Raw genomic sequence first — 13,508 nt, 5'->3', positions numbered from 1 at the left:
TCCTCAGGGAAACAGGCCAGGTGGGCAGAGCTCCCCAAAGCTGTGGGGGAGGATCCTGCCTCTGCTTTGATTCCTCCCAAACCTGTTGCCATTGGCTCCACCCTCCCTCCTGGGACCAGGTGGACCCATTGAGCTGACTCTTTGACAGCTCTGTTGCCAGATTCCAGGCTCCTCTGAGCCATTGTGCCTGAGCCATTTTGCCTCCTTTGCTTGTCCCAGAGCAGTAGACTCGTGCCCTTGTCCCCACTGGACATCCAGAACATCCCGTCCAGTCCACATCACATCCATCCTCACAAACCTGAGCTCCCAGTGACCTGTAAGAGCTGAAGTCCTCATGATGACCTGACCTCCCTGTTGCTCCCTAGCCATCCCAAACCTCGTGTTACCTCAAGGGCCTTTGCATGGCTGTTCCTTCTGCCTGGATTTTGACTTAGCCACCTTCAGACTTCTTTAATCCAGGTCTGTATGGATGTCATGGCCTTCTTCCCACATATGGCTGCTGAATGAGTTGTTCTGTCCCTGCCTTGGCATATCCCCACTTCTGGTACTTAATCATCCCGGTCAAGTCCTCTGCGTCTTCTCCCTGACCTGTCAGTTCAGGCCCACAGGGAGTCCTCTGCCTAACCCTCCAGCTCTCTCATCTCCAGTCTGGGCACAGTGCTTCACACAGTAGGTCCTCAGAACATGAGATTTTTTTTCCAGGGTGTCTGGTGCAGGAGCCTAAGCCAGATAGTGTCATGCTGGGAGGTTCCCCTCCTGACCACAGACCCTGTCTGACTGTCCCTCAATGTATTGCCATACAGGTTGCAAAGACCTTGTCATCTGCCTTGCCTGTTAGAATGTCTAGGGCTGCCCCCTCACAACAGCACTGGCCCTGAAAGGTGGGGAAACAGGTTTCTAGCTGTAGGTGTTGATAGAAGAGGCGGGGCAGGGTGGAAGGTGCCATGAAATAAGGTCCCTAAGCAGCAACAATGTCCCAGCTAACCACAGGAAGACTCCCCAGGGCCTGATGCCTGTTTGTTTTAATGAATTGCATATTGATTTTCTGTGGTTTTCGCTGTGCTGGGAGCAAACCCTGTATCCTGTCCCTTTGCTCCTGGTCGCTAGGTTCCTCCCCACATAATGCCTCGGTTTCCCCATTTGCAGAATGAGGGGCTGTAAAGAGATGAACCCTAAGTACTATGGGTGGTCAGCTTTGTGGTAAGGTAAGAGGAGCCATGTGCCTTGGATGGAACAGGAGGGACACAAGGGAATTGCCACCTTGTGCAGGTCCTGCTCAGGTCCCCAGCCAAAGTGGGTTCAGGGTCACAATGGGTGAGAATTCCAGAATGCTTCTTGTAAGCAGCCAGTAGGTTAGCGAGTCTGCAGGAACCCTGGCTCCTCATACAGTCTCAGTGGTCTTATATGTAAAATGGGGGTGTCAACAACTACTCCAAGGAACTTCTGGGGGGACAAAATAAAAGAAGGCATGACAGCTGCTTCTTAGCACGTGACGTAGCTTGTAGAAGCCAATTGACCAGTGTCGGCGGCGATGGAGGCTATCCCACACATGACCCACTTCCAGGGACCCTACACAGTGAAATCCTAATCATCCCACAGAGCTCCAGGGAAGTTTAGCCCCTCTAGTTCAAGGGCAGAGGCTATCTGCCATGTTTGCCCGGAATCCTTTGTGCTTTGTCTTCTGAACTGGCTGATAACTTCTGGGATGACAAAAGCCCATATCAGCGCTACAGTGTTTCCAAAACCTGCCCCGGGGGAGGACCGCATGTGCAGCTGAACCCCAGGCCTTTGGAGCTGAGGCGGAGGGGAGGGTCTAGGCATGGCAGAGAAGAGGGGAGGTGGACCTAGGGCATTGGGAGAGGGCTCTGCTGCAAAGGATTCTGGGAGCTGGCCAGCCCGCATCTCCTCCCCAGGGCTCTGTTTACCAGGCATGGATTTTCTTGCCTGTTTAGTGGTAGTTATTAAAGGCAGTGTCCCCGGAGTCCTTTTGAGAACGGATCGGAGCCTGGAGAGCTGGAGTAATTAGGGCGGCTGTGCCCGCCCTACTAGACCCTGCATGGCTGCGGCGGCTGCTGCTGCCTGCCCATCTGTCCCTCCTGACCAGGGTGGCCATGAACCCGGGGTGTGTGGGGAAGGGAGGCAGCTGGCTCCCAGTGTCTGCTTGGATTTGAATCTTGAGATTTCCTAGGTCTCCTTCATGGTGGCCTTGGCCTAGATTTGTGGATAGAACAATGAGTCAAAGACTGGACACCCCGTGCATGAACCTGGGAGATGTCCACTACTCAGACTTCTCCTGCCCGGGGCTGGCCACCCCGAGTGGGACCCCAAGGCTGTCAGTACCTGTGCAGAAGGCTGTCCTGGGCCTGGTGTTATGTATCAGCTTTTGTGGGTGCACCATCTTCCTCTGTCCCATAAGAATGAACAATTGAAAAATGGCCTGAACTGGTGAGGGGCTGGGGGGCTCGTGTCTGCTGGAGGCTGCAGGGCCTGAGACAGCACAGAGGTGACAGCCAGAAAAAGGGAGGGAGCATAGGTGACAGAGAGAGGCAGACAGACAGAGACAGAGGCAGACAGAGCGAGATAGAGAGACAAGGCAGAGAACGCAAGAGAGAGACAGAGACAAAGAGACAGACACACATTCACTCATAGGCTGTCAGAGGCTCCAAGATCCTTAGCTCTCTGGGAGCCAGAGGGCAGGCACTGTGTGCTGCACCAGAGAGCGGCTGGAAGCCTAGAGGCAGGCCAGCAGAGTCAGAGAGGGCTGCAGGCTGGGGCTGAGACAGTGAGAGAAGGGAGGTGGGGGATGGGGGACACCACAAGGCATGTTTGTATTACTGTATACCCTTTGCTGGGCACCTACAATGTGTGCCCCCTTGCAGGTTCATTACTGTCCTCCCCCTCCATCCCTTCCCTCTCAGGCCACACAGACTGATCCCTTTTAACACTTGAGGGCTAGAGACGGGGTAGGGTGGGGAAGTTGGGGGGTGGAGAGGAAGGGGTGGGAGCGGGTAAGGAAGGGTGAGAGTTGAGGGCTGAGCACAGGAGAGGAAGTGGGGAGTATTGCTTGCTTCCTGAGCTCACGGGGAGCTCACTACCTCAGTTTGCTTTCCTACACAGACACCCCCACCACACACACACACCTAGAGGCACAGCATGTATGGGGGAGTCTCACCTGCAGCTCTTCAGAACACAGTGGCTTTGCCAATGGGGGTAACCTTTGCTTGCCCCTCTGGCACTAAACAATCCCCACTAGAGGCCCCTCCCTTTGGAGGTGGCTTCCTTAAGGGGCATGACCTCACTTAGGGGCACCCAAACCGGGTGGGAAGGAGGGCCTGTGGGAGTCAGCCATGGCTGTCCTCAAGTTGGGGGCCTCAGACCAGGGGCTGGGCAGTGAGTGAACGGTTGAGCACCTCTGGAGGCCAGGCTCAGGGAGGGATGTTGTGATATCTTCAACTATCCCAGAAAACAATGACACCATCAGTAAGCTTATTCCCTGTCCAGCACCCACTTGTCCCTCCATCTCATCCTCCACCACGCTGTGAAATGGAGCTGGCTGCCCGGGGTACAGATGAGGGTGCCCAGGTGCCGGGCAGTTCTGGGACACAGGCAGGGTCATCCACAGTTCCCTGGTCCATTGAGATTCCAGACTGTCTGTGGCTGTTTCTTTAACTATGTGTATTCACAAGGCCCTGTCACCATGGGGGAAACTGAGGCACAGAGGCTACCTAGCAAGTAAGAGACATGGCTGAGGCTGAAGCGGAAACCCCAGCCAGGAGAACTGCAGCTTTGCACCTCAGGCTGTCTGCAGGGCTGCTGCCGTCTCCTGCTGCAATAAAAAAGGCAGCCCAGGGCTGAGTAACGACTTTTGACATCACCTCCCCAAGGGGATCCATCTGAAAAGTGGGGAAACAGAGGCTCCTTAGGAAAACACAGATGTCCGGCCCCGGTACTGGCTGACTGAGGGAGAAGCAGCTGGCTCTGGGTCAAGGGCCTCCTGCTCTGGCCGCGATCAATGAACCTGCAGATCTGATTCTCTGGGATTGCTCCCGTGGGACTCTCAGGCTTGGCACTGGCCCATTAGTGGTTTGGGCACGGGGCTGCCCAAGCTCCCTAGGGGTGAGCTGCTGGTGATGGGGTGGGGAGGACTTGGCCCCAAGTTTCCTCCACTCTGTTTGGCCACTGATGTCCTAAGGCTGCAGCATGGGGCCTGTGTGTGTGTGTGTGTGTGTGTGTGTGTGTGTGTGTGGCTGTGTTTGTGGGGGAATCCTTGTGCACCTCATGGCCCTGGAGCCTCCCTGACACTGATTCCTATAGCCAGAGATTTAGATGGCTTGGCCCAGCAGCAGCTGAGGGTGGGAAGGGGAAGGGGAGGAGACAGGGGGACCCTGAATCCTCTTCCCATGGATCCCCCCAAGCTTTTCCTTCCAGCCTGTGAAATGGGACACAATCCTGAACAACCATATTCTTGGGGGCTGCCACCTGCCAAACCCTGATTGTCTAAAGGTCCCTCCCACTTTTCTTCCTCGCTGAGTTCAACTTTCTTGGCTTAACTCTGGAATCGTCTCCACCATCTCGAAGGAGAACCAAGGACTCTCCCTCAGACTCCCTTAACTTAAACCTTGCGTTCTATGATACTGGAAGCTGCACTACTAGGTGACAGGCTGTCTGTGTCCCCTTCAGCCTGGCTATACCCCTCTCCCAGAAGGCTGGGACAGGGTTTCTCAGCCTCTTTTGCATCTCAGCGTCGTCAGTAGCACAAGGCCAGAGCCGTGGAAATGATGGCTGAATATGAGGGAATGAATGATGCAATGAATGAATGATGCAGTGAACAAATGATGCAGTGAATGAATGATACAACCAATGAATGATGCAATTCGTGGATATGGATGGCATTAAGAGGGCCGTTCCCACGGCCAGGCTGGAGGCTCTCACTGGCATGAATGTGGGCTTTCTCCGCTCACCCACTGCTTATGACGAGAAAGAACTCACGAACAACATTTAAAAGCTGGGAGTGTAGGCAGGCATAGCAGAGTACGCCTTTGGTCCCAGCACTTCAGAGTCACAGGCAGATCTCTGTAAGTTCTAGGCCAGCCTGGTCTACAGGGTGAGTTTCAGGACAGCCAGGGCTACATAGACCTTGTCTCAAAAAAAAAAAAAAATTTGGGGAGGGGAATAAAGGACACGTTAGCCTGGCTTTCCAGATCCTCAAATATCCAGAGACCATGGTTACAAGGTTTGGTTTCCTTAGCAACAGGTCATCAGAGCTGGGTCAGGGCCACCCTGTGCATGACTTCAAGTGTTTTTCATTTTGTTTTTTGTTGTTTTTTTCCCGATGTTTGTTTTGAGACTGAGTTTCACTTTGTAGCCTAGGCTGGCATCAAACTGATAATCCTGCCGTAGCCTCCAGAGTACTGGGATCACAGATGTAACACTGGTTCAGTGCCTTCAAGGATCTATTAAGCACCTACTGTGTGTCGTGGGTTGGAGTGTCAGATACCCCTAGACCTGTGCGTTTCCAGCGTCTGCCTGCACTGTTTTTCAGTTAGGCAATTGAATCTGCGGACTCTGCACAGATGGGGAAACTGAGTTCCAGACAGAGAAACTTGTCTGAGGTCACCTAGTTAGCTAGTCAGCGTTTGACCTCAGGCTGTCTCTCTCACAGGGCCTAGCTGCTCAGACCTCAACAGGAATGGTCCTCCATCCCCCCTGAGCTCTGCTACCCTTGATGGCCCTACTGGAGCCCAAGAGAGAGGGACAGAGGCTCACAGGGGCTGTGGCGCTGTCACTGTGAAAGAGCTGGGTTGCGGGTATGGGCAGGCTGTCTTGGCAGCCACCTGCGATGGCTGGGTCCTTTGTTCTACAGTTCAGGGTGCTGGGCTATGGGGCTGCCTGCCAGGCTCCTTCACGAACTCCAGTCACTGCTGTCTGGGCAGGTGGAGGTGGCAGCCTGGACCAGGTCCAGAGAGAATGTGGGAGGGGCCCAGAGAGGCAGAACAAGGGCATAGCCACGGATCTGGAGGAGACGCAGCCCCAGTCTGGCAGCTGGGCAGGCTCAAGGTCAGTGACAGCCCCATGTCCTAGACTTCTGTGGTACCTCCTCACTCTACCAGGACTGAGTACCGCAGGCAGGCTTTCTGTGTCCACCCTGTTGATTGTGACATTCCGGACACTCGCACACAGTAGGTGCTCATTAAGTTAATATTGATTTTTTTCCGTTGAGGCCCAGGCTGGCCTCAGGCTCTCTATGTAGCAGAGGATAACCTTGAATTTCTGACCCTTCTGCCTCCCCAGTGCTGGGATTACAACTGTACTCCACCACCCCTAGTTTATGGAGGGCTGGGGAATCGAACCCAGAGCCTCACGCACACCAGAGAGCATCCCTAACTGGGCTGTGTCCCCAGCCCCTGTAAAATGACTTAAGGCTGATGCTTCTGGGACCACATTGCAGATGGAACAAAGGCTTGGGGACCTGTGGGCCTTGTCTAAAGTCACAGCTTATCGCTGTGCCCAGTGAACTCCTGGGCCAGACCAGGGGATCCTGTCCTCAGCCACAGGACTCCAAGGTGGTCTATGTTGGGTCTGGGCTCCATGTCCTTTGATGCTGTCCTAGGCTGAGTGGGCTCGTGGTGAGTGAGTCCCCAGGAGACAAGGCTGTGCTGAGGACTGGCCTGAGCTGGGCGTGGCTCTGTTATGACAGTGGCTAGGTAGGAGACAGGAGGCTCATGGGAAAACGGGGAGGACCCTGGGGTCCCTGCATGAAGAGGAATCTGGGCATAATACTGCCCCCAAACTCCCACTTCCCACCATGACCCCTCCTCTCCCCCCTCCTCCCTTCCATCTCCATGCGAACCCTCCCTCCCCTCCTCCCTCCCCATCCTCTTCGTATTGGTCTCTTTATCACCTTCTCAGCTCTCTCTCCTCCATCAGAGCAGTAACCCCATCCCAGCTCTCAGGATAGACTCCAGAGCTGCCAGAGAAGAGAGGCAGGAGGACCCCCCTCCTCACAGACTCGGGACCCTCATGGTCATCCACGGTATCACATAGCAACCGTGGGGGGGGGTTGCTACAGTCGTCCTTGTCACCGCCACCCTGACTCACACTCCCCAGCCTGTGTTTCATCCCCTGGTTAACTAAGTCTTGGACAAATGCTCTCACCTCCCAGCTCCAGGGTGTGGCTAAGGGGCGTGCTACTCACTGAAGAGAAGCCTGCCGGCCCCGGGCTCACTGATGTCAGCCTCCCAGGGTCTGAGATTAAGATGCTGGTACTGCGTACTGGCCCTGAGTCCCTTGGGGCCTTGCTGCTAAAAGGCAGCAGCTGGCAGCCAAGTCTGCCAGGTCTTAAGGGCCCCAAGGGAACACCTTTTCTGCCCCCTGCTTGTCATGGCCTCCCTCTGTCCCCAGGCCTGAGTGTGCCTCCTGCACTGACTGCCTCTTCCGACAGGAGCTCAGGTCACCTGCTTGGAGCACCCTGGGCCTCAGAAGGCACTTAGGTCCCTCTCCTACCTTAAGAATGAGGGACAAGGGACTGAAGAGATAGCTCAGTGGTTAAGAGCACCAACTGCTGTTCCAGAGGTCCTGAGTTCAAATCCCAGCAACCACATGGTGCCTCACAACCATTTGTAATGGAATATGATGCCCTCTTCTGGTGTGTCTGAAGACAGCGACAGTGTACTTATATATAATAAATAAGTAAATTTTTTTTTAAGGTTTTCTTGCGAAAGCGTCCTGGGGAAGGATTAGTCCCATTTTACACTTCAGTAAGTGGAGTTTACTTAACCAGAGAGGTTAAGTGGTTTGCTCACAATCACACAGGCAGCAGGTGGGCTTTTATACCCTTTTCTGTTGGCCTCCGTGTCAGAAATGGGCTCAGAAGTCATTTCCACAATGTGCTGGCTTTTAACTCTCTCCTCAACACCGACAAGGATTTGGTACTGATCGATAAAATCTGAGATTGATTGATTTTGTCTTTTTCTCTGAGAGTCCCCCAACACCCAGCCCAGTACCAGGCCCTGGGCAACACCAATTTAATAATGACAGAGTCATTCAAGAGTCATGGGCCTGACCAACAGTAGCCCCCAAAAAACAGAAGCGCAGGGGAGGGACTGTGGCCTGTGACAGGGACATGCGGCATAGGGCTTAGCTGGACCTGACAGAAACCCCTTTCCAGTCCTTCTTGCTCTGGCATCAAGGCCAGCCCCAGACTTGCTAGGAAAGGGCCTCAGAGGTGTGGTAGTCATGGCCCCGGGCCCTAGAGGCTCCAGGATAACTCGGGATGTCCCTGCCTTAGTTTAGACATAACAACAACACGCCCAAGAGAGTTCTCAGGGGACACCCAGCCCTCATCTCTATCCTTGAGACCCGACTTAGGATGTCTAGTTTTGGTTTGAGAGAGAAAAGCTGTGTGACCTTGGGCAGGTTGATCACCCTCTCTGGGGCTTTGTCGTCCCATCCCAACTGGACTGTGAATGTTGGAAGTGCTTTCAATGGCAACAGCTGCCCTTCCTCGATAGGCGACCTCAGTCCTCCCCCTTAGTCTAAGTATCTCAGGCAGGACCCACCCTTAAGGGCTGGATGAGGGATGGCTGCCCAGGGAAGGGATGTAGGACCACTCTATGTCTGTCTCTGTTACTGGTGGAGCTCTCATGGCGTCTGTCTTAGCTGTCTCTTCTGAGAAGGAACCTGGGAGACTTGTCACACAGAAACTCTCTCTCCCCACCCCCACTCCCTGGCCACAGAGACCACGGAGCCCACTATCCTGGCTGTTCAGAGAAGGTCTTGAAGGAGGCCCTGGGGCTGCTAAGCTGTGTGATTCTGGGTAAGTGAATCACCTTCTCTGGGCCTCAGTCTTCCTACCTGGAGTCTAAACCTTATAGGTCTCGGAGTTGTTGGGGAGGAGTAAAGCCATTCCTAGCTCCTCCCCGCCTCACATCCCGATGGCTCCTTGGCCTCTGTGAGCCCATTTGGTCCAACCCCTCAGGTCCTGACAATTTGCAACCACCTGAGGTGGTGGAGCTCCAGGCAAAGGGGTTAAGCTTTGGGAGCTCAGCCAGGCCTTGTCATTCCATCAAAGGAGTGAGAAGGAGGGTCACAAGTTCAAGGCCAGCTGGGGAGAGCCTGTCTCAAAAGAAAACGAACACTAAAGAGGGCCGGTGACGTACCTCAGTGGAAGAGTACTGGCCCAGTGTGTGTGAGGTCCTGGGCTCAAAGTTCAAATCCCCAGCCCAGAAAAGAAACCTAGCTAGCAGTAGACAATGGGGTGTAGCTGTTAGGGATCTAATATCCCGAGGTCAGGGGATGTAGCCTTTGCCTCCACGTGGGGGGCTCTGTGGGAACCACCCCTCCTCCCAGAGGGGAGAAGTGGAAACATCTGGGGCAGCTGAGTAAACAATCATGTCTCTCACACACACGTGACAGATCTGTCCTCTCCTCTTGTCCCCAAGCCTGACACCTGGCCCCCTTCCCTTCCCCTCCCCTGGGTTGGCTGGCCGCCTTGCAGGCAGACAGACAGGACATTTGTGTGCCGGCGGCTGATGAACAGGCTGTGGCCGCACGCGTGTGTTTGCACTGAACATGAGCTCCGTCTGGCACATCCTGAGGCGTGCCTACATCATGCTGGGTGTTCTGGGGTGTCGGCCTCTGTCACACCCCACAGGCAAGTTTAGAAGATGCTCTGGCAGGGAGCGGGGGTGGGGTGAACTGCAGGGGAAGGGGTCGACGCACCCCCACTCCCCCACTCCCCACCCGAAGAAGAATGGAGAGTGGTTTTTACATTTTCCAACAGTTGTAAAAAAAAAATATAATAACTTATGAGCCGTGAAAATGGCACAAAATTCAAATATCAGCGGCGGCCGCAGTGTTTATCGGAACCCAGCCACACTTTCTCATTTGCATATGTTCCACGCAGTGCGCATGCTCCAGTGGCAGGGTTCTAGTCCGCCAGAGGTCCCACGTGACTGAAAAGCCCACCAGCTTGTGCATCAGGGCAAAACCTGGCTCACATCTCCCCACATGAGGACAGGTCAGCTTCCAGAAGCTTCCAGGGACTTTGATACTAAGCAAGTCTTGATGGGGGCCCTGTGTGCTTTGGTGCATGCATGCGAGTTTTGGGTTTTATGGCTTTACAATTGGCCGGTTTTGTTTTTGTTTTTGCTTTTTGTTCTTTGAATTTGTTTTGGTTTTTGAGACAAAGCCTTGTATATCCCAGGTTAGTCGTGATTTCACAATGTAGCTGGGGATGACCTTGAACTTCTGGTCCCCTCAACTGAGCAAGAGTCCTAGCCCCTGGCACTAGGATGTGCCACCCCCTCTCTCATTCACAGTGTGCCCAGCTACGGGCTCACTAGGAGTTGGTCTGTAAGGTGAGACTGGCTCCATTCTCTCTGCTGACACCATGTGGAAACTGAGGCCTGGGGAGGAGAGAGGTCCTCAGGCCTGGTCCCCAAGCTGGTCAGAGCTAAAGGGAGGCCTGAACGCATCTCGTTTCTTCCCTGGAACTGGGGCAGGAAGGGCCAGAGGCCTTCCCTAACCAGTTCAGCCCAGTCTGTCTCTCTGCAGGGAGGAGCCTGCTCCAAGCTTCCCAGGATCCTAGGCTGTCCCCTTACTTCCCTACAGGTTTCTAGAACCTGTACCCTGCTTGGAGAATCTTGGCCGGCGCTCAGAGGCCCAGTCCCTTTCCCAGCTCACAGACTAGGCGTGACTTGAAATAAGCAGTCGGAGAGAAGTTGGGAAGTGAAGGCTTAGGCCTGGGTTGGGCCAAAGAACGGATACTGATGCTGTGGTATAGGCCTGGGACTCTGAGGACTTGGGGGCTCCAGTTGGGGTGCCGAGACGTGAAGGAGACCTCAGGGGAGGACCACCAGCAAAGATATAAATTTGGGGCCCTTGGGAGGGGCTACTTCTGCTTCTAAGGACCCCACCCTCCAAGTTAAGTCTGGGAAAATCTCTATAGAAAGCTAAACCAAGATGCAGGTGAAGGGACCAACCCCACCTTCTCCTCTCAGACACCACCCTCCTTTTCTCTAGGAGGAGGAGCCTAAAAGCCTGCACCTGCATGTCTGGGGCCAGCTTCCCTGGCTCCCAAACACTATAGACTGGTGCCCATGCCGTTCCTTCTCTCCCCCAGGACCTTTGCCCTGGCTGATCCCCTTTTCTGGGAACACCATATCCTGGTCTATCTTCCCAAGTACCCATACATCTCTGTCCCACAGGTTCTTGCCTCCTGCTCACTCCTTCACCACATACAGACAATCACTATTGGTCAGTCACTGCTAAGAAGGGTCTCACTCCCTGCTGCACTCCAGCACACAGTAGGAGGTCAGTAAATGTCCTTGTGACCGGCCTGGCCACAGTTGATGCCCGAAGGTACGGAAATAGATACACTGAAATGTCACATTGATGGGCCACTGGAGATGTGTCCCCCATCCCCTACCCCTTGCATGTCTGGACTCTGTTACCCCTCGTAACCCTGGACGCTCTGGGTCCACACTGTAGCCTGCTTAGCCCTGCTTGTGGCTCTCGAGTGATCAAAGGGTGGCTACCTGCTGACGTATTTTTAACTAACTCGAGTTGAAATAGCTACAGGTGGTTAGCGGCCTCCAGGCCGTCTGGGAAGCTATAAGGAAGATGAAGATTGTGTTGTCCTCAAAGCTAGTTCACCCAGGGAAGCATAGAGGTCTCCTCAGTCCCTATCACAGCCCCTGAGGTTAAACACACCAAGGGTCCCTTGGTTCCCACGAGGCAGGGCCTCACTGCGCACTGCCTGTCTTGTGTCTCAGAGGCCAGTGATGTGGCAGAAACTCTCCGTAGGTGACAAATCCTCAGAAGAGGAGAGAGGGCCTGAGAATGGGGGACGTCTTTAGCGTCACGGTTACAATTGTACTGCAGACATACCACGACCACCATCAGCAGTTACCACCCCCACCAGGGGGCTACCAACACGGCCAGCACCCCCGCCCCCAGTCACAGGCCACTCCTAACGTCACTCCTAGCAGCACCATCAATTTCAGACCATCAAGGATTCCCACTGTCCATGACACTTCAGTGTCTCAGCGTTACTGGGCCGCCACCACTCTTTCTTCCAGCATGGCCCCAACCCCATCTTGGACACCACCAGCACTACTCAGGCATCATCTACACCATTAACCCCCCCCCCCCCATCCACCCCACCCCTGCAGCCAGCTTGTCCCCCCACAGCTCTGGACTCCCAGCTGTCAAATCATTCAGCTGCTAGGAGACTCAGTTTCTTTGCCTGTAAAATGGACTACAGGAATTTAAAAAAAAAAAAAAAAAAAAAAGACTTTCTGCCTGTGATTGGTGGAGAGAAACCAAACGGCCCCTGTGGGTTTGATAGGAGGGTGTGCTACAGCACTGAGGGGCTGAGGGCTGGGGGGGGGTATCCACTTAAATAAATCTTTACATTGCTCGGAGAGACAGCAATCTACCCACTTTGCAGGTGAAGAAACTGAGGCTCAGAGCGGTGTGATTTGCTTATTGCTCCCCCCAACGCCCCCCCCCGCTAATATAAGACAGAGGACTGGAACCAACATGTTAATCTGGACCAGGACACACTGTCCCTTTTCCCAGGAGAGACAAGGACCTCCAAAGCCCCAGACTCCCTTTTCAGGAATCCTGGAGGGGGTGGGGGTGGGGTTGTTGCATCCCCCTCTGTGAGAGCTGCTGGCCTGGCCTGTGGGAGGCTACTCACCTGTGTCTTGCCGGAACTGATGCATGGATTGTAGGTCGATGATGTAGGGCACCAGCTGGGCGTCCACCTGGCCAAGGACCACAGAGCCCCGGGCATCCTCCTTAAGAACATTCTCGATGTGGTGGCACACGGTGGCCGTGTAGGGTCGCCAGCGGCTGTGCTCGTTGAGCCACTCCCACACCACCACCCGGGCTACGTTCTGCGGCGGGAAGCCCAGCCCGTTCACCGGCACCATCACACCTTGGCCTGGCCGTGACATGGCCGCTGACGCTTGCGGGGCCAGGTCCCCACTGTTGCTGGCCCAGCTCCTCCTGGGCCTGGGAGCACCGGGGAAGCTTCGTCCTCCCTCTCCAGGGCGGGAGGCGAGGAGTGTGGCCTCTTTTCCAGCTGGGCTCCTCTCCAAGGCCTAGAGGCCTGGGTTAGGGGGATGGGTGGCCATCCAGACGCTGCGAGGACCCCTTCCCGCAGAGCGCAGCTGTTGCACACAGCGGTGCGCAGAAGGCAATGTCTGTCCTAGGTGGGGGACATGTTCTCAATTCCTTAGTCCTCTCGGTGCAGGTGCAGGAGTGAGGAGGCGCTTGCCCCTCTAGGTTCGGCCTTTCCCTGCTTCGTTCCCGTTCCTTCTGTCCGCCACGCAGGGCCTTGTCACCCGGGAGGCCCTGGCTCCAGCCTGCTGCTCCCTGCGCGCTCAGCTCTGCTTTTCAGATCCCGTGCCTCGCTTCAGGGTGACTCGGGTCCGCCCCTCCCGACGGGGCTCCCTGCACCCCTGCACCCCTGCACCCCTGTCCCCTCTCCCGGTCGGCCT

At 55.0% G+C, this 13,508-nt stretch overlaps 1 protein-coding gene across 1 annotated transcript in view; it reads right to left on the bottom strand.

Annotated features, from left to right (window-relative positions):
* Dtx1 (deltex E3 ubiquitin ligase 1) overlaps nt 1-13,103 on the bottom strand; it is a 29,950-nt gene extending 16,847 nt beyond the window's left edge. Inside the window, exon 1 of the mRNA XM_032886538.1 lies at nt 12,704-13,103. Coding sequence (XP_032742429.1) covers nt 12,704-12,962 — 259 coding nt within the window. The 5' untranslated portion in view covers nt 12,963-13,103. The remainder of the gene's footprint in view (nt 1-12,703) is intronic.
* Between the last annotated feature and the right edge of the window lie 405 nt (nt 13,104-13,508).

This window comes from Rattus rattus, chromosome 16, assembly GCF_011064425.1.
Source record: "Rattus rattus isolate New Zealand chromosome 16, Rrattus_CSIRO_v1, whole genome shotgun sequence".
NCBI lineage: Eukaryota > Metazoa > Chordata > Mammalia > Rodentia > Muridae > Rattus > Rattus rattus.
Note: the sequence above shows the minus strand (reverse complement) of the source record. Positions and strands in the feature narration are given on the sequence as shown.